This window comes from Gloeophyllum trabeum (assembly GCF_000344685.1).
Source record: "Gloeophyllum trabeum ATCC 11539 unplaced genomic scaffold GLOTRscaffold_00011, whole genome shotgun sequence".
Taxonomy (NCBI): Eukaryota; Fungi; Basidiomycota; class Agaricomycetes; order Gloeophyllales; family Gloeophyllaceae; genus Gloeophyllum; species Gloeophyllum trabeum.
The window spans coordinates 574,361-595,387 of record NW_006920420.1 but is presented as its reverse complement, the minus strand read 5'-3'; the positions used below and the strand labels follow the sequence as shown (position 1 = coordinate 595,387).

The following is a 21,027-nucleotide window of genomic DNA, read 5'->3' as shown; positions in this document are numbered from 1 at the left end:
CAGGCCGTATTCGATGCGCATAGACGATCGACATTCCGGTGAACTTTAACCCACATGAGACGACAAGGCACGACTTTCAGCACTTCAAGCTTCAGATCTCATGAAGTCACATCCGTCGAGTAGAACAACATTAGTCTCGATACTGTACATACGGTATGTGAATCCAAGGAGCCAGGACATCGGTATAAAGCAGAGGCAGGCATGGCAAGCGACTATCGGTGAACCCCTAGACTACGGACAAGAAGGGCACAGGAGGAAGTGGACAGGAGGGGAACATATGTCAGGAGGAGAAAGGCGACAGACAGGAAGCAAAAAATAACGAAGATATCACTACACACTACAGTACGTTACAGGTCGTAAGCAAGGACACAGGGGACATCATACAGAGCAGGACCAGTGCATGGGCGACAAGGATGATCAGGAAAGAAACAAGCCGAAGACCGACAACCCCAAGCCTCGGGGTCCTTAAGCATCGTCATTCTCCTCAACAGGCGTGATATGGGCGGAAGACGTAGCCAGGGCAGGGATGCCTGGAGCTTTGCCGACAGGCAGAGTCGGCGGCGGATAAGACATGTACCAAGCGTTACCCGGGCCTGCCGCAGAGCCTGCAGAAGGGGGGGAATATGGCGGGTACGACGTATAAGGGGCGGGATAATATGGGTACATGTGCTGCTGCATCGGGGCAGGTTGCATCATGGTCTCGACACCACCGGACGCGTAGGATGGGTAGGGCGGAGGCGGCGGGGACGGTCCCTGCGGCGAAGTGGGGGACCCGGCCTGAGGAGATGTCGCAGTCGGCGACGCCACAGGTTGACCAGGCGCGTAGGGCGCAGTTCCATACATGGGCGGGGGCGACGTCGTGCCATAACCTCCCGAGCCTTGATAGTAGCCATAGGGCGCCGCTCCATATGGCACGTAGTGAGGCACGGGTGTAATTCCCTGATCAATGTACGATTGAGGAGATTCCGGAGATGATGCCACGGGAGACTGAATCTCTTGCTCTGCGTCGCCCGAAGAATCCTGGGTATGCTGGGAGTTCTTCGACTTTCGACGCTTACCGCCATTATTGTACGGGTCATAGCGCTTACTGCGCTTGCCTGGTCCAGAAGACCCGGTATCAGAAGTAGGAGAGGGTATCCGTGGTTCGGCGAGCAAGGGCACGCCGTACGAAGGGGAAGGGAACATTCGTGGAGCAAGGTCCAGTTCATCCGCCTCGCCTCGATAACGAATTACGCCGTCTGCACCGAGCTCGACTTTGGGCGGATTACGGAAATGTGTCTTATCGAGATATTCGGGGCTTATATCCAGCGCCGCCAGTTCCGGGACCGATGATGGGGGGCGTAAGCGCCCTTGCTCAACATCGGAGACTCGGTAATAGGATATTAGGTGCTGCGACACACCACCAATGGTCAAGGAAAACGTCTGTCGACCTTTTCAATAACAGAGTATCAGCGGAAGTGGCGATGACAGACCTTCTTCATTAAGCCATCCGGCTTGAACTTATAACTGTTGGTTAAACTGCCCAGCAGTGTCCTCTCCCGATACTTATCCAAGCTGATCGTGCGCGGTTCGCCCTTAGGACGACTCAGAGGAGCAAGATCTGGACCCATCCCCTGCGCGCCATACTGGCCGTTATGGCCGTTACCCTCGTACTCCGATGGTTCAGCTCGGAGGCCGCGATGGCCAGCACCTCGCTTATCTGTCTCGCGATAGAGAAGGAAGTTGCCCAGGATGCGACTTGGACTCCAGAAGAAACCGTCCGTCCATCGCTTGATCCCGCTTTCCTCCTCATCGAAGACAAAGACTGACCCGGATGTGATCATCTTCCTCTCAGAATCCACCAAACGACGGGTAACACGAGGAATAATGCCTCTCCGCGCTGCTTCAAGGATCAGAAGGGCATCACCCGTCGTCTCTATCCAGCCACACCATGGCGGCTCCGTCCAGGCTGTTGTTGAGGCGGGCTGCGCAGGGTTGGAAGCGCCCGACATACCACACAGGACGTGCGCGCTACCATCGGCAACGACAAACACAATCCCATCAACGACGTCGACGTTGCATGGAAGGTCGGGGGAAACGATCAGCCACCATCAGAAGTAAAGTTTGAAACAAAGTTGGCTCACAGATGCACAGGTAGAGTTGCGGACGAGTACGAAAATTGTGAACCTAAGTTCAGAGCCCGACTCTCCGCCGCACAACGCCACGATAAGCAACCGACGGTTTCACTCGTACGGCGTCTTTCCCTTATTTGCACGTAAAGCCGACGCCGCACAACCAGACGACAAAGAGCAGACAAGTTGCGGAACGCTCAGAGGCTTGCAACGGGGCTTGGGCGGTTGCCCATCGTCGTGAAAGAGGACTGTGGCGTGCCGGTTTGCCGTTTACAGTCGGGTTACGTAATACCCAAATATGGCCATGGCGCGTATTGTTCCCACGCACAACCCCCTCCCGCTGCCGCGTCGACGTTGCACTCAGTCAGTTCTGGATACCGACTAGGGCTGCTGCATACCCATGATCATCTGTCTTGCTCGCTAACAACGTGTTCTGGCAAGGATGCTTGCTTTCCCAGGTGTCCTTGATGCTCGGAACATATACGGAGCAAGCTGCGATGAACTGCCAATCCTCGTGCTGCTGTTGGAACGGGCTATTGGTGTACAACTGGTCCCGCAGCATCTGAACTATCCAGCTTGGATTCCTTTGCCTTGGCGCTGCAAGGTCTAGCTCTGGCTTTACGACACGCTATCCACATGATGTCCTTGCATGTTCAACAATAAGCGTACTTCGTGCCCGACGGGTCTATAGCATGGCCTCTGCGCAGGAAATGCGTTAGTGGCCATGCCGTAGTTCGTTTGTCTGTCGAAGTGCGAAGGATCCGCTGTACGGCCTATCACGCCAACGACGCTTATCGTGTTTCTCACAAAACGTGCCTCAGACCTCCAAGGTCCTCCTCATCGAACGTCAGTGATGCTCGAAGATGTCGTCAGCCTACCCTGAATGACAGCGGGCCCGTTTGCTGTGCTTATCTCCCTTCACTCGGGAGTCGACAGGACTTCGGAACTTGGTCATCTGCCTATAATGAAACCGCCCGCAACCACGGTGCCTCCGTTAGGTCATCTTCCCGAATAGCAGGTCCGATGATCCATTGTTCTACAGGCATTAACGTAGGCAATTGAGCTGCCTTCCTCGGAAGTGTGGTCGCAAGCGTGACTTCTCGCTATGTTTGGACCTGTCACTACGACGACCACTTTCTTACGCGGCTTTACCTTAACGACTCCTGGTACGGAGTGGCCCTCCACCCTTGCAGCGGAGTTATATGTACAGAAACGTCCACATCCCTTCAGTCTTCCGACACAGCCTTCTCGTGCTAGAGTGTTATGTCTTGGAGGTCGGGATAGCGGGCAAATAATAGCGACTATCGGTGCCCTGAATGAGACTCGAGCTCAAACGACGGTCTGTGTACGACCTACCGACTGCTCCTTCGTAGAAAACCTGTGTCTCCAGACGATGTTGCCAGCTATCCTGTACGATACTGTGCGAACCCGCAGATTGTGCTATTATATGCCACTAATGGATCTTTACCAGATTCCAGTAGTCTATGGCTATTTCTTCGGAGAGGTTCGCACAAAGACTCAGTGCTTCTGAAGTCTATCCGGCGGCGGAGAGGCTTCAGAAGCACTGAGTGTTCCAGTGAAGATCCCTGGCACGTTGTAATAGGTTCAGTTATGGGTTCCAGACTGCCGTCGGCGCAGTTGCGTCTCGAAATCGCGCAAACAAGGACTCATATGTCGGCCGAACTAACTGGGCCACAAACAAAGCTTGGTCCATTGTTGTACGGGGCTATATGGGGAACAGGCCAGCGGACCCGCAGTTCACAGCTTTTGGGTGCCTTCAGTCTCGACGATCCCTGAGGTACTACTGTGTCGGGAGTTGTACTGCCTACGTTCGTGTCCGACGTAACATATCTGTGATACTCCTACGGGAAGATGAATAAGCAACAAAGCACGGGGCTCTTCCGCAGTTTGTTCCTGCACGGTAGTAATCATTGGTAATTCTACATTGAAAACAGGGTACGTCTCCTGAGCGCCTGAATCGTGGTACAGGCTGATATGATATATACTAGGTGAGTGCGATGGAAGTATCCATAGGGTGGATGAGCCCAGCGCGCGCCATAACAAGGTTCGTCGCGACTAGAAACGTTCATCTGCAGTTCAAGGGGACCTCGTAATGGAACACCCATCAGCTTCTGCGTTGACCCCAGGGTGATGTGGCACCTGCCTCCCTGCCTACACGCCCTTTGAGCCTGCGACTGTGCCATGGCTCTGGTATTTGAGCCATTGGCGCTTGTCAAGGTTTCTCCGTTACTAGTACTGGGAAGAAGGTCCTCCTAATGATCTCACGTCCCTGCCATTCCTAGTTCTACCTCGAGGAATTTGCAAGCGCGCCGCGGTGGGATGTACTTTAGAGCAATATCATCTACGCCCGTGACCAGTGCGTGCTGTCCGAGGAGCGCTACGTCGCTGGTTCTATCTCATTTTGTCAGGCGCTATCCACTTGAAGAGCGGTCCGATTCTTTGGGGCCAATCAAACCTAACCTCTGAAGCGCTGGACAACTCATTATCGCTGGCTTCGTCGTTGCACTTTTCCAGGGTATAAAAGCTCGCCTCAAGTGAAGTAACGATGGAACCAAGGGACAGTCAATATCGGTCGTTCATCATACACCGACCCATCCTATCCTGCTCTTGTTCCAGCCACATTCTGATCCCACTAGCTCACGCCGGATGAATTTCCAGGACCAAATTACCCGTATGTCCCTATCAAAATAATGTACACCAGTTGAATATCTCAAGGAGAAGCATACTGCAGGATTACTGGAATGGCGTTCGATTCCCGATGCCCAATTCATGTCTGCTCTTCAAGCGTTCATCGGATCCCAGTCACTAGAGGAAGATGCTAAAGGCCTGCCAAGCAATATGATACCTGCCTTCGTTCGTCTTCTGGACGTGATCCAGGAGGTACGTCTCAGTATTAGTAATACGTTTTCTACTAGTATCGTTCATGATCATTGAAACACACGCAGCTAGCCAGCAAGGACACAGAAGATGCCCGTGATTTCAGACAATTCCTCAGAAAAACCTGCCCTCAAATCGAGATTTTTCCGTCGAGTCTCATGGTGCACAACGTTGAGATCGAAGGGGGCCCCGGAACCATGCCCATTGCGGGTGGGCGCTCATGCGACATATACAAGGGTAGGATCGCCGGGATTGACCAATGCGTAGCCATCAAGATAGTTAGGGAACATGTAATAACAGACGAGGATAAGAAGAGGGAAGGTCGAAAGGTAATACCCGATCAGTCCCCTTCTCGTTCGCAAATGCTCATTCTCTATCAGGCACTTTATCGCGAAGGATTTTATTGGAAGCAGCTCCATCATCCCAATATGTACCCCTTCCTGGGTTTATCCATCGAACCCTTCAGCGACGGAAGGCCATGCTTGGTCTCTCCTTGGAGCAATTTCGGTGAAGTGGATAAGTTTCTGAGCAGATACCCAGAGCACGACCGTCTCAAAATCGTGCGTAGATCCTCATTCAGGCGATACCATACGCGCGACTGAACTACGTCATAGGTTGAAGATGTCGCGGAAGGACTCTACTATCTTCACAATAGAGATCCCCCGTTTGTGCACGGGGATCTCAAGACGGGCTCGATAATGATAGAGTTGCAATAAAAGAAAATAAAAAGAAAAAGAAAAAAGAAAAATTGGGATTGGCTCAGAGAGCCATGTGGCAATTGAGGCTTCGAGGCCCTTGGGACCGAAATCTGCGTTACTCTCGGGCCTATGCTCCACAAATCGCCCTCAGAGCCCCGAAGTAGGAACAAAGCAGCTAGTGAGTGACTGATGGCATGTTTTACCGTAAAATTCGAGTGTAAATACTACTAAAATCGAATTTGTCCGGCCCCTCCGGGGCCATACTAGTACTCAACCCGTCCATCGTTCTCTGAGATATATCTCCTATAAAATGGCAGCTGAAACCATGAGAAAGTCTACAGCTAGTCCATGCATATTTTCTGAAGGTGATTCAAGCCCAAAATACTGTAATTCCTCAATTTGGGGCCCTCCAGGGCAAGTGACTTCTTATTCTGAACATTCAAAGCAAACACCACTCCCCCACAATTCCACGAAAGAGGTTTAGCATTGAATCTGTAGTTTGCACGCTTTCCCCCCTCCACGCCGCCTTACAAGGTCTGGATTACTGCGGATATCTGTAAATATGGTGACACCCAGTCAGGCCAACTGCGCAGAGGATATTTCATTAAAAATAATTCTGTTAATCTACTGCTGTGAACTGTCTAACTGCTGCTAAGTGCTGAACACTCAGCATTCACTGCTCCATAAAAACTCTGCATGGACATCAAGGTCTGTTGGTATGATTTGGGGTAATGGATATCAAGCCACATCTACCTTCATATATATGGTCTCAAGTATACAGTATACACAGGTATTTTACCTATTGTACCCATGTACGGGAGCTCGTCCGACACCTGTCATGGCAGGCACAAATCAAGTTCTCGGGGAGAGCCATAGCAGCCGTCGTGGCGCCTCTGGCACAGCCACTCGATAACTCGTTGAATTTGGTAGGTTCGTCCCACGAAATGGCACAGCCACTCGATATTGATATCGAGCAACCATATGCGTAACCTCCCTCAAGACGGTATGGTAATAGTCTTGCTGGTCTCTGGAAAGGGAACTCACGGATTGCAGGCGAACATCCTTATTGATGACCACAAGCGGCCTTGCATTACGGACTTCGGCATCGGAAAACATTTCCAGTCCTTCACTGCGACGTTGCAGACATCTAGGCCTAAAGGTACAGCACAATGGATGGCCCCGGAGGTCCTATACAACCAGGAGCAAGACTACTCCAAAGTAAGAAACCCATCTAGCGATATGTACAGTTTTGCTTGCGTCTGTCTAGAGGTGAGTAATCTGCTTTGACTGACGCCTCTAGGTACTTACACTTCGTAGATATACACGGGACGAGCACCATGGTACCACGAGAGAGTCGAAACTACTGTCATACTCAACGTAATTGGGGGTAAAAGGCCTCCCCATCCCGATGGAGTACCCGATAAGATATGGACTATAATCACCTCCTGTTGGAGGCAGGAGCCCGGGAGCAGGATGCGCATTGCAGAGGTTCGAGAGGCTCTGAGGTCCTGCAGAGCGGAGCCTGTTCGGGAGATGCTTGCGAACGCTCCCGTGGCAGGCAACGACAAGGGGACGAGCAAACATGCGAACTGACGGACGTAGAGCGTGCCATACAAGCATGTACACGCTTATCTTCTAAACCGCTCTGCTGCGACCGGTACTCTAGATAGACGTGACCTGTTCCACAACAAAAGTAAAATGACAGTAGTACAACTGAGACTAGGCAAGAACGCGGGGTTACCTTGCGAGAGCGTCACCTTGCATATGTACGACCTGTTCTGCCGCTGAAGCTCCGCGCTTCCGTACAGTAATGTCGCGGAAATCCTCATGTCTCATATCCGTACTTCGGATGGATCGCACAGGACGCCGCAGAGACGCCGATGTCCTCTCTGGGGCTGCTCAAAGGTAGTCACGGTGCCCTTCGACCTGCGTCAAGCTCAGTTTATCCTCGCGATATCCCATGTGTTCGGTATTTCGTCCGGGATTCCAGCGAACATGGGCACGGTCGTCGGTATTGCGTATCATCTGAGTGATTCATCTCTGACAACCGGATATATTCGCCACCGATTTGAAACGTTACGGTTGCAGAGTCTGCCAATGGGAGCCAGGGAGGCCAGACTCGTCCACGAACAAGACACAGAATATGCGGGGCTGACCAGGAGAGGCCGCCGTTATTGGTATGTTAAGAAATCCTGTCTTGTTATATCTTCATAAACGTATTCCGCTCTGCGGTCCAATTGTGAGATAGAGGCTCTTTGTGCAGAGGAGAATAGGCGTACTTGCACCATTCGCTCGCTTTCAATTATCTCCACTATTTTTCATTAACTGTCTGACTGCGTCGTCCAAAACCAACCTCCCGTACATCCTATGGCACCAGCCGGTCCAGTCAGGAATGACCTTACCGTCCTCCTTCCCATTCGCCCTATTCCACCGTTCATACTCATGCGCGCACCCAAAGATCACCTCCACCTCGTTCCCGTCAGAGTCTGGTATCTCCACAACCCCGATCGAATGCCGCCCGCCCGACATCAACCGCCACGGGTAACCCCAGGCCGCGATCTTCTCGAAGAAGCTGACAGGTTCTTCGGGCATGCTCCATGAGACCACGAGCGGGTCCGTCCTAGAGGGTGGTTCCTCCACCTTGAACGCCCCATTTAAAAGTCTCTGTCCCGGATGGAATCCCGACGCGCCTGTGTCCCCCCTGTCCTTGCTTCCGCCAATAACCTGACCTTCGAGGCTGATGATGGGCGCCTCGAGAAACGTCCGCGCCCAGGTCGCATTGAGGGACGTGGCATCATTCAAACCAAGCTTCTGCGCCGCTGACACGAGGGCGCGCCTCGAGACTCTCGCAACGAGGATGTCCGTGCCTTCTGAAGGGAAGTAACGCGTCGACTCCTGGCTCGTTAGGAGGGTTTGGTTGTAATATGGGCCTGTCGCAGGACGCAAAGGATATGTCTTCGACAGACGGCGAGTTTCGGCATAGGCATAGACTGAAGACGCGCCTAGCAAGATAATAGTAGTGTTCCGTATGAGACGACGCGACATGTAGAGAACACCTGTCAAAACCTGACAGAGGCAGTTAACTTGATGTTGTGATTGACCTCCAGCATTTCGTATGTTATATTGACCATCTTGAACACGGACCGGGAAACGTCGGGTGCGGCGAGATCGCAGTACTCTACAAGCAAAGCCACATCATGATCGCGTCAATTGTCGCCCTATACCAAACCTGACCAAACCGGCGTTAACGAGCATGCGCAGAAAATTGAACTCAGAGGAACGTGGCAGCATTTTGGATTTCATGTCTACTCAGGTCTGACACACGTACTTGTACTTAGATCAGGCTGCCGTGGAGAGGCAAGGATACTGAGAGTCCATTGTGTATATGTACGATATGAGCGTCTAAACACTTTTCCAAGTGCTCAGGGGGGGCCGCCTCGCCCTCGCCAACCTCTCAAACGCAGCAGCAATTTCCACCAGCTTCCCTTCCTCGAACGGCCTGCCCATAAACTCCACACCAACCGGGACGCCCATCGGCGCCGTCCCACTCGGGTCGCTGAACCCTCCAGGCACCCCAATCGCTGGAAGGCCAGTCAACGCCGCTACCAGACCGTTCCTGCCAATCTGACTGGGCGAGCCGATGGGCACGACAAGCCGGTTCTGATGCGGATAGAACATGACGTCCAACTCCTGCTCCGCGAACCGCAGCGCCAACTGGGTGCGCAAACCGTCGATGCCCGAGCGGCGGGTGAAGTACTCGGGGTTAGTCTCGTTATTCAAAGGGACAGTCGCGTTGCGCATGAAGGCTCCCGTGGCCGCGTCTCCCTTCTCGTACAGGTTCTGCGAGACGATCTCGTCAAGGCTCGTCGCCGGGACACTGCCGTTGTAGTTTCCGAGGTAGGTGTCCAGCTCGGCGCGGAATTCGTAGATCTGGACGTCGAATACGGCTGAGAGGTGCGAGATGTCCAATGTTGGGTCCGTAACGTGAAGCAGGATCGCCCCCGCCTGCTCCAACGTAGCCAGAGTAGCATTGAATACTTTGTTAACCGCGTACACCTCCGGGTCACTTTCCGTCTGGTTAATGAGGATGTCGATGATGCCAATACGGAGTCCCTGCAATAACGACTCGTTGCGCGCTCCGCGCAAAGCATAGGACGCATAGTCCTCTGCATGACCCACACCCAGCGCTGACACGTTATCAGCAGGGTTATAACCCGCCATTACGCCTAGCAGCGTCGCAGCATCGAACACGGTTCGCGCTAGAGGACCGATCGCGTCTTGAGTGTATGACAGCGGGACAATGCCGTCCCGGGAGACCAATCCACGAGTCGGGCGGATGCCAACGAGGGAGTTGGCAGATGTGGGCGAGCGGATGGAGTTCACCGTATCCGTGCCGGTGCCCATGACGGCGAAAGAGGCCGCGACGCTTGCCCCGGTCCCACCACTGGATCCTTTATAGCGCCTGAATCATTGCTTCGACGCTACGAGACATGTGGCCGACGTACCTCCAGGTGTGCGAGTCAGATCATACGGATTTTTGGTCTACCATAAGTGGCAATATTTCAAACCTAACGAATAATGAAGGGAAGCGCTAGTACTCCATACCTGCCCTAGTATACTTGAGATCGTAAGACCGGCGATAGCGAATTCATGCAGATTCGCTTTCGCGAGGATGACGGCGCCAGCGTCTCGTATCCTCTCGGTAGCCGAAGCATCAGCAGCAGGTTGTGCCCCCTTCAAGCTGAGACTCCCCCCAGTAGTCGGCATGTCGAACGTGTCATAGTTATCCTTCAAGACCATTGGCACGCAATGCAGCACGCCCGGGACGAAGCCCGGCTGCTGTAACTTCGTATCAAGCTCGTCAGCATAGACCAGGGCATGCGGGTTTGTGGTGATGATAGCGTTGATGTAGGGCCCTTGCTTGTCGTAGGCTGCGATGCGGTCAAGGAAGGATTGGACGATGGTGCGGCACGAGATCGCCTGGTGGAAGATGGCGTGCTGCACCGACGCGATGGTGGCTTCCCGGGGATCGAAGGAGGTGAATGTGGCATTTGCTTCCGCTGTCGAGATGAATGATGCCGCCCCGGTGAGAGAGATGTCGTCCAGGATGTCACTGGCATGGGCGTACGCTGCTAGAGAAAATGTAACTGCAAGCCATACCACAGACGCGATCATTGTCGCCTGTCGACAAGAGCCTCGTCGAACTCCTTATCTCTTGAGTCCTCGGCTGGCCAAGGCGTGAAAGCCGTGGGCTTTATCCATGGAAAATAAACGGAATTACGATACGAGAGATTTAAATAGTTCGACACGGCCAGCCCTTGCATGGAATAGGAAAGCCTGACAGTTGACGATAGCGAAAAACAACAGACGCGAAAAGTAGACACCGAAAATTGAAAGCCTGGAGCTACAGTATAACCTTTAGGGGGTGCTGATTGTAAAAGAAGTGTGGCTTCGGCGGGCCCTGCTACATCGATTGAAGGCATCTGGAGGAAATATTATGTACAAGGACGCACCCTTCCCGCCTTTATCCCCCTCCGTCTCCCCCCCTCCCACAGCCCTCTGCCCCAGCCTCCGTCCGTCGAGCAACGCAAGCTCTGCGTTTCATGCGGACTTGTCAAGCGACGCAGACCGACAAACAGATAGCTCAGAAGGATCGGCCAGTGGTCGGCAAATAGAGTGATCGCCATCAGGCACGCCGGAATGAGTAGCCGGCTAACGCGGGACCGTTCACGACTTGTATCGTGCTCGATGCCACGGACGACGAGCACTCTGCTCGGGCGCATGTAATATACGACGAAGGCCCTCTACCTATTCCATGGCCCCTCAGCCTCGTCGAAGAGTTTCCTACGTTATACCCCCGCCGCCTGGCCCTGTACCTCGTCTTCAGCTGCCGCACCATGGAATAGCCCGTCATGGAGCGACTGGACCTCTGCTCATCCCGGCGCAGTCCAGCAATCATGAGGAAGATGCGCGCACTGCCAGGCGTGCGCAGCACCCGAGGCATCGACTCGGAGTTACCGCCCTCGCGCTCGATACATCAACGCAGCTCGTAGGCCGTTCGACCCCGGAAGGGATACTATACACGGGCGGTCGGGATGGACTCGTCATATCTTGGGAGTTGGGTGTGCCCACGAAGAAGAGGGCGCGGAGGTACGGTGTGTATGCAGAGGGGCAACGCACCGCTGCTGCGCGCTGGGAGATGCTGACGGGCTGGGCGGATGATGTTATCGAGGAGGAGGAGGAAGGGGAGGAGGTAGTGAGGGACGGAGACATCCTTGGTGAGGTGAAAGAGAGCGCTGCATGGCGGCGGAAACGCATAAAGAAGAACAGCGCAGAGATCCCGTATGAGGAGCAGTGGGAGATGGACGTGGACGCCTTCGAGCCGGGTAAAGTGAGTCCCCTGTCTCTCTGCCGAGTGTCTGATCCCCTCTCATTAGCCATGCTCGATACAGCCCACGACGTTCCGACAGGCAGCGCAGGCCCACACAGACTGGGTCAACGATGTATTGCTATGTAACTACAACCAGACAGGTGCGTGGGCGGCGTGCGGCACACTGCGTCTCTCCTTGACCAGTTTCTAGTTCTGTCCGCCTCGTCCGACGGCACCGTGAAGGCATGGACCCCGCACACGGCCAACGCGCCAGAGCCGACCGTCATCGGGACGCACGTCGACTACGTGCGCTGTCTCGCCCTCAGGTGAGCCTTGCCCCCTGCTTGTCGGGCGTATCTCATTTGCCCAAGTCGCGAGCAGAACTGGGTCGCGTCGGGCTCGTTCGACCGCACGATCAAACTGTGGGACCTCTCGCGCACCTCGGCGGACGAGCCGCTGATCACGCTCAGCCCGCCCGAGTCGTCCGGCCCCAAGTCGAGCATCTACGCGCTGGCGGCGGACCCGTGCGGGCATACGATCGCGAGCGGGTCCCCGGAACGCGTGGTCAGGATGTGGGACCCCCGGAGCGGTAGACGGATCGCGAAATTGGTGGGACATACGGACAACATCAGGGCAATCCTGATCTCGGAGGATTCGAGATATGTAAGTATTGCGCTTCACTCCTGTGCTGTACTGATCTTATGTAGCTTCTCACGGGTTCAGCAGATGGTGAGTAGTTTATCATGGCGCATGAGCGTCCTTACAGAACTATTCGCAGCGTCCGTCAAGCTATGGTCGATATCGTCGCAAAAGTGTCTGCACACGTTCACGCATCATACAGACTCGGTGTGGTCACTATTCTCGTCTCATCCTTCGCTGGAGGTATTCTACTCGGGGGACAGGTCAGGCCTTGTATGCCGAGTGGACGTAGAGGATTGCGCGGATGTGTCGGAAGGGGAGTGCATAGTCCTGTGCCAAGACCCGAGCGAGCGATGCCCCGGAACTTCAGAAGGTATCATCAAGATGGTTGTCATGGACGATAACCTGTTGTGGACCGCGGCGGGCAACTCGAGCATCAAGCGGTGGCGGCTGCCTCCTCGGCGAGCTGCGCGTGCGTCTACCCTGGGTGCAGGGGATACCGACAGTCCTGGGCCGTTGGACTATCACGCGCCTGCGATATCGAAGAAACGGAACTCCCACGATATCGAGCGTCCGCGATCGCCGCCTCGAGCGATCAACCCGTTCGACTTCAATGGGCAACACTCATCCATGAAAGGGCAGCACAGGGTATCCCTCTCGCCCTCGCTGCATGGCTCCCTGAGCTCCGCATTTGAGCAGAGGGAGTACCACGACGCCGACACCCTTTTCGGCATCCCCTTCGAGAGTCTCGTGCGGCTCACGTCGCCAAACGATCCTTTCACGCCGTACACGGGTCTGGGCCGCGGCAGAGACCCGGAAGTCGCGACATTGTACTCCGCCGCGTCGATCCTCTCCGTCCCGCACCGCTCGCCAATGCAAGCCGCGTTCACCGCCTCGCAGCCGCCGCTGCTCTCCAGCGCGCCCACGATGCGTAGCGACACGCTGAACTCGCGCGGGCTAGAGGAGCCGGTGCCGCCCCTGCATACCGCACGCGCGGACTATGAGGAGCGCGAGGTGGCCGCTGATGCAGTGCCGCTGGTGAAGGCTCCGGACCACACTATCGAGGGCGACCACGGGCTCGTGCGCTCGATCACGCTGAACGACCGTATGCATGCGCTGACGGTAGACACAGCGGGTGAGGTCGCGGTGTGGGATATCGTGCGCGGGACGTGCTTGGGGAAGTACTCCCCCGAGGACGTATCCGCGGCGAGCTTTAGAGGGAGTACGGCGGGTGGGAGCGACGGCGCGGGCGAACGGGAGCGGAGTCCGCGGGAGGCACTCGAGTCGGTCAGGGAGAGGATTGAGGGGGAGGCGGTGGTAACTGCTTGGTCGTCGGTGGATACCAAGACGGGCGTGCTCACTGTGCATATGAACGAGAAGTGTTTTGAGGCGGAGATTTATGCCGACGAAGCGGGGTATGGGCCCGAAAAGCACTTCAGCGACGAATCAAGATGTGAGTTTTGTCTCATGGCTGAGAACTCAGCGCTGAGTATTGTATTCTGGTAGTGAATATCGGGAAGTGGATACTGCGCAACTTGTTCCTTGGGTTCATTCGAGAAGAACAGCGGGCAGCCACGAGAAGGGCTCGGGACGAGCGCGACTCTACGCACCACAAGGGTCTGCATCGCGGGTCAGCGCCATCACACATCGACATTAACGGGCATTCCCCGCCAGAAGCTCGACCACGCTCTAATTCCGACGCGTCCATATCATCCAACCGTTCCCCGTTCCATAGTACTGTCTTAGCGTCCCCTAATATGCTTCCCGCAGTTTCGCCTGCAGTCCCTATCAGTGCAAAGTCATCACCGCTCTTGACACCGATGATCCAGCTGTTTCCGATCGGCAAGGAAAGCGGTTTGTCACCGATACCTCAGTCGCCTACCGTAGCGAGCAATGATGCGACGCCTGTACCTCAGCCCAAGCCGGTTATCGCTGCTGGCGTCGCCACAGCCCCAGCTACATCTTCCAAAGACGGCGACTACTTCTCCCTACGGGCTCGGCAAAATTCGGTGTCTGGAGGGAGGCCCACTACGCCTGACGATTTTGCTGTCTGGGGTCCTCCGAAGACTGCAAATGATTCTGCCATACCAGCAACTCCTAGCACACCCAGTGCTGGTGGATTTATGGGTAAATTGCGTCACTTCGGAAAGAGCTCGAAGAGGGCGAGTGAGGCTGGCAGCATAACAACACCAGGCGGCTCAGCGGTGTCTCACGAAGTACCTAGTACACCAGCGGAGGTTAGTAATGTGGCCGGGATCTCGACTTCTCATAACAAATATGGCTGATGCTTCCCTCTCAGGACACGTCAACCCCCGGACCTGGGACGAAGTCCCCAGTCCAGTCCCTTTTAGCAAATCCCATCACCCCTCCCACCTCTGCAGACGGACCTCACTTATCCCTGGCACCGAATACTTCCCTCATCATATCGGAAGAGGCCGCATCCGGATGGAAGACATTGTACCGGGGTAGTGTCTCCTCTACAGGAGCAGACATGAGAGCTCTGGAAGAAGCCATGCCTTTTTGGTTATTGGAATACCTTTTGGCCAATAAGGTTGCCCCTATCCCGGTGTCGAAGGTCAGCTTCGTGCTACTGCCTTATCCCGCGAAGACCCCGGATGAGGAGAGGCTACCTGAACTTCTGAATACGTACGTCTCCATGTCCTAACTGGTGTGCCTACTCACGCGTCACCAGTGCACAATCCAAACTTACTGCGAGCCGTTTCTTGCGAGTCCGCAAGCTGACTTACCATGTGAGTAGCAGGCATTCCCAATGCTGCATGCCATAGTTGATTTTTTTTGGAAGGTACAAGACAAGCTAGAACGGCTTGCAGGCAACTCGACTTTCACTACCCCGAGGTCCTCGTTTGACTCCGGGAGACCGCATGATACTGCCAGCAAGCCCCGCCCTCGAGCCGAGGAGCATTATGAGATTCTCTGTAACGAGCTGGTCCTTCCTCTCGACATGACATTGGCTGCAGTGCGACAATACGTATGGAGGCAAGCGGGCGAGCTAGTCATGTATTATAGACGTCGGACACCTCACCGTCGGCCTCTCGAGTCTTCACCGGAGCAACCCAGATAATACTCATTGCGTACTACTGTAAAGCCGTACATTTTTTGTGTATCCTGTATCCCCTCATAGACTCGAAGGCCTCTGTTTGCCTCTGTTACATGTGCATCCTACAACATCGCACTATTACGGGGACCTACTCCCTTTTTCGGACCATCCTCCGAAGCCACAGCTTGCAAGAAGCTTAAGGAGTGGCAACATCCAGCTAAGGTTCCATCGAGACAGAAGGAAGCGAATGAGATTTAACTCAGATATCGCCCACCCTTCCTGTAGGACAAATCGGGGATCCCAGACACCGAAAGGCAATTTTAGTCAAGGTCTTAGGCCAGAGGTCAGATCACACTGATCTAGCGAACATCAAATGACATTCCGGTCATTCTGGTACTACATGTTCTATAAATTCCCTGAATAGATGATTTGCAAGTTCCCGTGACTCCTGCCCTTGACCGACTCCTCTCCAGCAACGTGAGGCATCCATCTAGTTGGAGGTTGCAGACGTGTACTGGGTGGTAGCAATACCGAAGCGGCTGTTGGTGGTGTCGTAGACGGTGTAGAACCTCTCGAGGAAGGTGTACCCGTCGATGAAGTCGAGGCCCTCGCCGCTGTTCGTGCCGATCTATTGAAAGGTGGGGTCAGATTACGGCGGACAACAGCACGTATGAAGGAAGAGGATACAGACGTCATTGACGATCAGGTAGATGCTGTTGCTTGAGCCGCCAATGTAGGTGTTCAGGGAGCGGGGCCAAATCTGCGCGTTGGCGGTCAGGCCGTACGCGGTGCCGCCGATGTTGAAGTTCAGGGTCTTGAGGTTGTTGTACTGAGACGAGCTGATCTTGAGGAGGCCGGTGGACGAGTCCAGTGAAGCGCCGGTGGCCTTGACGTACTTGTTGTACGCATCTAGGCCAGCGTTTAGTAACGGGTACGAGCAATCCGAAATAGGCCACGCATACCAGAGGCAATGTAGACGAGGGTAGTGCCAGTGTCGACGATACCAGCAGTGGAAGAGAGGATGGTCTGGCCGTTGTAGGTGATGGACTGGTCGATACCCCAGTACTCGCTCGCGGGAGACGTGCTGGTCAGGGAGGTGTACTTAAGGCTGCCGGTATACTTGCTGGAGTCAGCACCGCCGAATGTCAACTCGCCGTTGGTGGTCGAGCGGGAAGTAGTGGGCGCAAAGTAGACACCGATGGCCTCGGTCGAGATGGTGCCCTGCGAATACAGGTTGTCGGTGACGGTGGGAACGCTGGAGACACCGGAGACAGTGCCTGCGCAAATCCAGAATCAATATCCGCTAAGGAGGTTGGAGAGGTTGTACTGCCGACCTTCCGTGAGAGCCACGGGACCGATACCAAGGATGCCATCAATTCCCGACCCGAACCCGGAAGAGGAGGAAGCTACGCCAATGGACTGGGAGTTGATGGTGAGGTCGGAAGACAGGGAGACCCTGTCAGTATCTAGCGGACGTGGTATTAGTTTCATGACAGAACTCCATGACGCAATTGAAGGTTTCGTACATTCGGTGCCGGAGAATGACCCAGAACCGTAGGTGACCGACTAAACCTGAATGAGCACATAACACGGATGTATAGATACATTCGGCACATACCACGCGGTGGCCCGTACTCTTGCTGGTGCTGGTCGCGGTGTAGCTTTTGTCAGCTCCGACCCAAGTGTTGGAGCTGCCAGTATCAATGAGGAGTGTGTCTAAAAGTAGGATCCGCCATAAGTAGGAGACATTGCGCAACAATGCCAAAATACAACTAACAGGTCGTGGCGGGACTACCAATGGCAACACCAGTGGTATACGTGACCTTCGGACCGAATTAATGGGACCACATCATTCAGCCCATAGAATCACTCACAGCGGTGTTCGTGATATCGAACGAGTACGAGGCCCGCTTAGCTCCCGAACCTGCCTTGTTCTTGAGGTGAGCAATGCGAGCACGGTCGGCCGCAACGATGTTGACAGGACCGGTCGAGTTGAACTTGCTCGCGATAGCGATGGTGACCTTGGGGGTGTTGTCGACAGCGATCGGCGAGGCGACTGCGCCGATGGCGAGCACAAGCAGTGACAAGAGGGCTGAGTAGCGGAACATGATTGACTCAGGGATTCCAGAGGTCACCGGTGTGCAGCTCTAGGGACTAGGTAGCTCGAGAGCGAGGAAATCATTTAGAATCCTTGCACATTATATAGTCCGGGCAACGCTGAAGCGTGCCCCTAGGACACTGTTAGTGAATCGTGAGCGACCACACGCCGCGTGGCGGAGTAAATCGCCATTCTAGTTCGTAATGGAGCCAGGTATCGAAGATAGAAGGCGAGCTTGCGGAATTCCTGCTTCTTCTTCCTCCCTGTTCCTAATGACTGCCTTTCTGACGGTGGACCTTGTGATGCACTGCACCAAAAAGGGCAAGATGAGACAGCAGTCACGATGACTGCTATGTCATGAGTTCGAATCATCGCTAGGATCACAGAATCAGGCCAGACAGGTCCAACTGCAAAATCTCCCCTAGGGGCCCCGGTAGACGATTACCTGCGACTTTGTGAAACACTTGTGTTCCAATTCCCAGCGTATAGGGGAACTACAAGCCCGCGACTGGGATCGTTAGTAGGCTTAAACGGGGGATAACCCAACGTCACACCTCCCGGCCATAAGATCTGGCGCATACTGATGCCGTACACAGCGTTGTGGGGCAGCGTGGCCAGACATGATAATCGAGATTAACGTCACCGAAGACGCCAAGGGTTAGCCCATGTGGCCGCGGTACCGGGTCAGTTGTCGGCGTCCGAGTTCAGTGTACCGTTGCCGAGCAGGACCAGGTCGACTTTGAGCGTCGCGAGTTCGGATTGTGGTGTTGGGGTCTCTGTGGCGTGGTTCTGTGACATGCAGTCACATTTCCAGTAGCTAGACATCTACCATATATAGTGTGACTACCGCCATACTTGGGTGGTACTGAAGTCAACTTCGAGGCCCAAGCGGGAAGCATTGTTCATTCAAGCCATATTGGAGCTTCAATCTCTACATTGATGATACAAGTTGCCAGGAGATGAGACTGGTCACACTCAGATTTAGTAGTAGCCTAGGACATGTACTTAATTCACCGGCCGGCTTCTGATACCAACATATAGTCCACTGTTCTTAGCTATCAAACCTACTATAAAGTGCAACACATTGCTTCGAATAGCACTTTCCCCCACCAGAATTCTTGTTGGAGTCTTTGAGGCACAGGATACTTCGCCGATGTACCTTCCAAGTCGGGATGGTTGTTAGAGAGCCACCTCAATCCTGACATGCCACCACTCCTACAATTCCATGATGAGTGTATACGAGCTATGAACCAGACTACATGGTTTGTCTAGATCTTAAACAACAAAGCAGAGTTGTCACTTATACCATAGGCAGACCTTGGTAATATATAGTATTGCATGATTCATACAGAGAAGGGTGTTAATTACACATATACTGTACCAGACTATGTGTATAGGCTCTTTCCATACTCTCAGACCTAATAGAAGTGTACTGAGAGAGCACATAGAAGTCAACAAGCATTAGCACAGGAGGAACTCGATATTTAGAGGTGGATGTCACTCCTTTCCATCACGCGGTGCCAGGACCCCGAGTGCAAGCCCGCATTGCTGTGCTCGATTTCCTAAAGTCGACCTGGTCCTGCTCGGCAACGGTACAGGACCCCTGAAAATACCGATAGATGCCGGTGCCAGTCCGGACAAAAAAAGCGGCTCGGGCAAGGGACGCCGGAGCCAGTCCGGACGTAGGTAGGGGTCTCAGCCGGCCAACCCGGTTTTCTAGTCCGGACACCAACGGCACCCCAGCAGTGAGGCCGGTTGTAGTCCGGACATGGTCAGCAACTCGCCACTTCGTCGCGATTAGCTAGTGCATTATCATTAGATTCATTACCCCGTATGGTATTTCTCACCGAATAAGGATAGGCATGCCTCCCCTGTAGTCGTGAACCCTCGGGTACCCCTTAGTTGCACGGAATTATACAGTTTACGCTGAAATCCGGAGGCACACATGGAAGACACAGCTGGGTGCCGGATGGCTCCAATATCGCTGCGGTATCGTATCTCGCCATCCAGGGCTACGAAGCCATGAACGGGCGGGTATTTCGCACTGTCTCTCAGACCCTGGCAATGCTCGCTGCCTGCCGAATCACTCAATTTGCCTGCCACGTCTATCCTTTGCATGCTGGAGACAAGCCCGAAGGCTCTTCTGTTATCTATTGAACTTTCTACCTCAGACTATGCACATGTCAGGTTTTCATACACCCTAGTATATATATCTAGTGTCTAGAATGACTTGTGGACTACAACGGGTGATTTTTGCTGTTTCCTAGAGGCCGGGGCAATAGTCCGGACATGAATATGACCTTGGCCGAGGCCGGTATTTTATCCGGACATAAAGGCGGGGGGCCGCCAGAAAAAGTCCGGACATGACAAAATCGAGTCTTGCACCGGCATCTATCGGTATTTTCAGGGGTCCTGTAAAGCCCTACCAAAACCTAGGTTTTACCGCTGATCCTTTGCAACACCCGCGAGCATTGTTCCTCCATAGTGCTGAAGCGTTTGCGCCAGTAATACTGGGCAGTGGACAAATACGCACCCAAACATACCTACGTTTCCCGGCATTCGATCAAACTCGGATTGGTGCAGAACAACTCACTCTTGATGATTTGTCGCAACTTATCTACGGCTACACATGCGATGCATAACCTTGAACCAGGTCCGGCATACCGTCTTGCTGGTAACTGACAGGCTTCAGTGCAAAATCACCGTCACCCATCAACCTCCTATATGACCCCGGATGGGGCCTTATCGTCGCAATACTTGTCTAGCTCTTAGGCGTCAGTATCCCAAGTCCTCGCTCAATCACGCAACAGCGAGGAACGCAAGGATCACTTGATCGATTCCCAGACAAGTCCAGAGATGGTAGAGCTGTAGTCCAAGACAGCTGGAAGGGGCTTGCGCCTCGTGAGCCTCGCTTCTGCGCTCTCACGAACACAAGGGCCATCCAGACAATAGGCATAATAACGTTAACTACTCACTTTTTTGTCGGTCTATGTCCAGTGACTCAATGGGGCCAGGACCAAGTGGAAGCATGATCACCGACCAGAGAGTGGCAGTCATAAGGATACTTGCCTATATTCATCACCGGTACGTGCAATTTCCGTCAGCCCGTGATTCCAATCTCGACAATCTCGACAGGACGGCCATACATACTTACA

At 54.0% G+C, this 21,027-nt stretch overlaps 6 protein-coding genes across 6 annotated transcripts; 2 read left to right on the top strand and 4 right to left on the bottom strand.

The window, feature by feature from the left end:
- Positions 1–107: 107 nt before the first annotated feature.
- Positions 108–2,154, bottom strand: GLOTRDRAFT_63670 (uncharacterized protein). The gene is made up of 3 exons (XM_007870173.1): positions 2,124–2,154; positions 1,473–2,010; positions 108–1,422 (listed from the first exon to the last, which is right to left on the bottom strand). Exons 2-3 carry the CDS (start codon positions 1,989–1,991, stop codon positions 466–468), a joined length of 1,476 nt encoding a protein of 491 aa, XP_007868364.1. The 5' UTR covers positions 1,992–2,010; positions 2,124–2,154; the 3' UTR covers positions 108–465.
- A 3,217-nt stretch (positions 2,155–5,371) lies between these two features.
- On the top strand, positions 5,372–7,434 carry GLOTRDRAFT_79090 (kinase-like protein; the record flags this gene model as incomplete). The annotated part of the gene is made up of 5 exons (XM_007870172.1): positions 5,372–5,569; positions 5,624–5,715; positions 6,192–6,204; positions 6,788–6,976; positions 7,025–7,434. The coding sequence occupies 5 exons, from the start codon at positions 5,372–5,374 to the stop codon at positions 7,298–7,300; spliced, it is 768 nt and encodes a 255-aa protein (XP_007868363.1). The 3' UTR covers positions 7,301–7,434.
- Positions 7,435–7,739: 305 nt separating this feature from the next.
- Positions 7,740–8,801, bottom strand: GLOTRDRAFT_140002 (uncharacterized protein). Its single transcript, XM_007870171.1, has 2 exons — positions 7,987–8,801; positions 7,740–7,933 (listed from the first exon to the last, which is right to left on the bottom strand). The coding sequence occupies exon 1, from the start codon at positions 8,750–8,752 to the stop codon at positions 8,006–8,008; it is 747 nt and encodes a 248-aa protein (XP_007868362.1). The 5' UTR covers positions 8,753–8,801; the 3' UTR covers positions 7,740–7,933; positions 7,987–8,005.
- Positions 8,802–9,109: 308 nt separating this feature from the next.
- On the bottom strand, positions 9,110–11,190 carry GLOTRDRAFT_117164 (peptide amidase; the record flags this gene model as incomplete). The annotated part of the gene is made up of 4 exons (XM_007870170.1): positions 9,110–10,158; positions 10,213–10,249; positions 10,313–10,767; positions 11,124–11,190. The coding sequence occupies 4 exons, from the start codon at positions 11,188–11,190 to the stop codon at positions 9,110–9,112; spliced, it is 1,608 nt and encodes a 535-aa protein (XP_007868361.1).
- A 716-nt stretch (positions 11,191–11,906) lies between these two features.
- Positions 11,907–15,798, top strand: GLOTRDRAFT_45540 (uncharacterized protein; the record flags this gene model as incomplete). Its single annotated transcript, XM_007869980.1, has 11 exons — positions 11,907–12,098; positions 12,145–12,238; positions 12,289–12,403; positions 12,449–12,740; positions 12,785–12,806; positions 12,856–13,221; positions 13,354–14,169; positions 14,223–14,962; positions 15,046–15,362; positions 15,409–15,466; positions 15,520–15,798. 11 exons carry the CDS (start codon positions 11,907–11,909, stop codon positions 15,796–15,798), a joined length of 3,291 nt encoding a protein of 1,096 aa, XP_007868171.1.
- Positions 15,799–16,132: 334 nt separating this feature from the next.
- GLOTRDRAFT_63657 (family A1 protease) lies at positions 16,133–18,026 on the bottom strand. Its single transcript, XM_007870169.1, has 8 exons — positions 17,649–18,026; positions 17,552–17,597; positions 17,393–17,490; positions 17,301–17,340; positions 17,109–17,240; positions 16,737–17,051; positions 16,466–16,683; positions 16,133–16,402 (listed from the first exon to the last, which is right to left on the bottom strand). Exons 1-8 carry the CDS (start codon positions 17,880–17,882, stop codon positions 16,265–16,267), a joined length of 1,221 nt encoding a protein of 406 aa, XP_007868360.1. The 5' UTR covers positions 17,883–18,026; the 3' UTR covers positions 16,133–16,264.
- Positions 18,027–21,027: the final 3,001 nt, after the last annotated feature.

Bases quoted from the DNA above. Each gene is read 5' to 3' on its own strand.
- GLOTRDRAFT_140002 (XM_007870171.1), bottom strand. From the start codon at position 8,752: ATGTCGCGTCGTCTCATACGGAACACTACTATTATCTTGCTAGGCGCG.
- GLOTRDRAFT_63670 (XM_007870173.1), bottom strand. From the start codon at position 1,991: ATGTCGGGCGCTTCCAACCCTGCGCAGCCCGCCTCAACAACAGCCTGG. The intron at 1,423-1,472 runs GTCTGTCATCGC...AAAGGTCGACAG, and splicing joins CGGATGGCTTAATGAAGAAG to ACGTTTTCCTTGACCATTGG.
- GLOTRDRAFT_63657 (XM_007870169.1), bottom strand. From the start codon at position 17,882: ATGTTCCGCTACTCAGCCCTCTTGTCACTGCTTGTGCTCGCCATCGGC. The intron at 17,241-17,300 runs GTACGAAACCTT...CACGTCCGCTAG, and splicing joins GTCATTCTCCGGCACCGAAT to ATACTGACAGGGTCTCCCTG. The intron at 16,403-16,465 runs GTCTGTATCCTC...ACCTTTCAATAG, and splicing joins TCTACCTGATCGTCAATGAC to ATCGGCACGAACAGCGGCGA.